General features: G+C 42.8%; 1 protein-coding gene across 1 annotated transcript; it reads left to right on the top strand.

The window, feature by feature from the left end:
* The first annotated feature begins 330 nt into the window (after positions 1-330).
* LOC130975240 (uncharacterized) lies at positions 331-924 on the top strand. Its single transcript, XM_057900059.1, has one exon. It carries the CDS (start codon positions 331-333, stop codon positions 922-924), a length of 594 nt encoding a protein of 197 aa, XP_057756042.1.
* The last annotated feature ends 780 nt before the right edge of the window (positions 925-1,704 follow it).

The following is a 1,704-nucleotide window of genomic DNA, read 5'->3' on the forward strand; positions in this document are numbered from 1 at the left end:
AACTCACAAAAAACATCATACCATTCCACCCAGCAAACACACAACAACCACCATCAAGACACATCAACCTCAACCATGCAACCATGTGAAATCAAGAACAACTTTGAGAGAGTAGAGGCTGCAATAGCACAACTATCATCACAGCTGGTAGGATCTATTTCCACTCTTTTGGAGAGACAAACATAGGCCGAAAGAAAGATAGACGCCAATCAAGAAGAATACAGATCAAATCTGAAGAATCAATGCGCAACAATCTCTAAGTTAGAAGCACAAGTAGGGATTTTATCCAAGCAAATCCCAATGCCCACACATATATTTCCCAGTGATACCATGGCCAACCCAAGACGGGAATGCAAGGCCATCCCACTTAGAAGCGAGAAAGTCATAGAAGAGGCAATCCCAAGCCAGGACAACCATGAAGAAGAAGCTGTAGAAAAGCATGGAAACAAGAATGAAGAGACCCCTGCCCCATCCTCACCAAAGTCAGTCTTGAAGCCTTATGTGCCAAAGGCACCATATCCACAAAGGCTGAGAAAGGATGGGAAGGATGGCCAGTTCTCTAGATTCTTAGAGATCAACATACAATTTACTGAAGCATTAGAGCAAATGTCACTTTATGCCAAATTCTTGAAGGAGCTCATGACAAGAAAAAGGAATTGGGAAGAAAAAGAGACCATAGTGCTAACTGAGGAGTGTAGTGCTATCATACAAAAGAAGCTCCCTCAGAAAATGAAACACCCAGGAATTTTCCAAATCCTCTGTATCATAGGAGATATCAATATTGAGAAAGTCTTGTGTGACCTGGGTGCAAACATCAATCTCATGTCCCTAACCATGATGAGGAGGATGAAGATTGAGGAAGCAAGGCAACAAGAATGGCACTCCAATTGGCTGACAGAACATTCAAGTTTCCACATGGGATAGTGGAAGACTTGTTGGTGAAAGTGGGAGAATTTATTTTCCCAGCTTATTTTGTTGTGCTAGATATGGAAGAAGAGGATAACACATCAATCATCCTAGGAAGGCCATTTGGTGGACGAAATTGTGATCAATGTATTCTTTGAGTAGTACTTATATAGAAATTGAAATTGGCATGAGTGAAATCACAACTCCGTTCAACTAACCAGCAAGTGTACTGGGTCGTCCAAGTAATACCTTACGTGAGTAAGGGTCGAATCCACAGAGATTGTTGGTATGAAGCAAGCTATGGTCACCTTGTAAATCTCAGTTAGGGAGATTAAAGAGTAATTGTGATTATCATTAAATAGAAAGGAATAATAAAAGGGATAGAAGTACTTATGTAGATTCATTGGTAGGAATTTCAGATAAGCGGAATGGAGGTGCTGTAGAGCTCTAGGACGCCTGCTCTCCTATTCCTTCTACCCAATCCTTCTTACTCCTCTCCATGGCAAGCTTTGTATAGGGGTTCACTATCAGCTGTGGCTACTTTCATTCCTCTCGGGGAAATAACCTGTACGGCTGTCACTCGCACAGCTAACCAGTCTGGAGGCATCACCCATGGTTGATAGCTACATCCCATCCTCGCAGTGAAAGCTATGCACGCACTCTGTCACAGTACGGCCAATCACCGGTTGGTTCCCGCTCCTACTGGAATAGAATCCCTCTTTTGCGTTTGTCACTAACGCCCAGCAGGTTAAAGTTTGAAGCACGTCACAGTCATTCATGAACGGAATCCTACTCGGA

The sequence above is a fragment of the Arachis stenosperma genome, chromosome 4 (genome assembly GCF_014773155.1).
Source record: "Arachis stenosperma cultivar V10309 chromosome 4, arast.V10309.gnm1.PFL2, whole genome shotgun sequence".
NCBI lineage: Eukaryota > Viridiplantae > Streptophyta > Magnoliopsida > Fabales > Fabaceae > Arachis > Arachis stenosperma.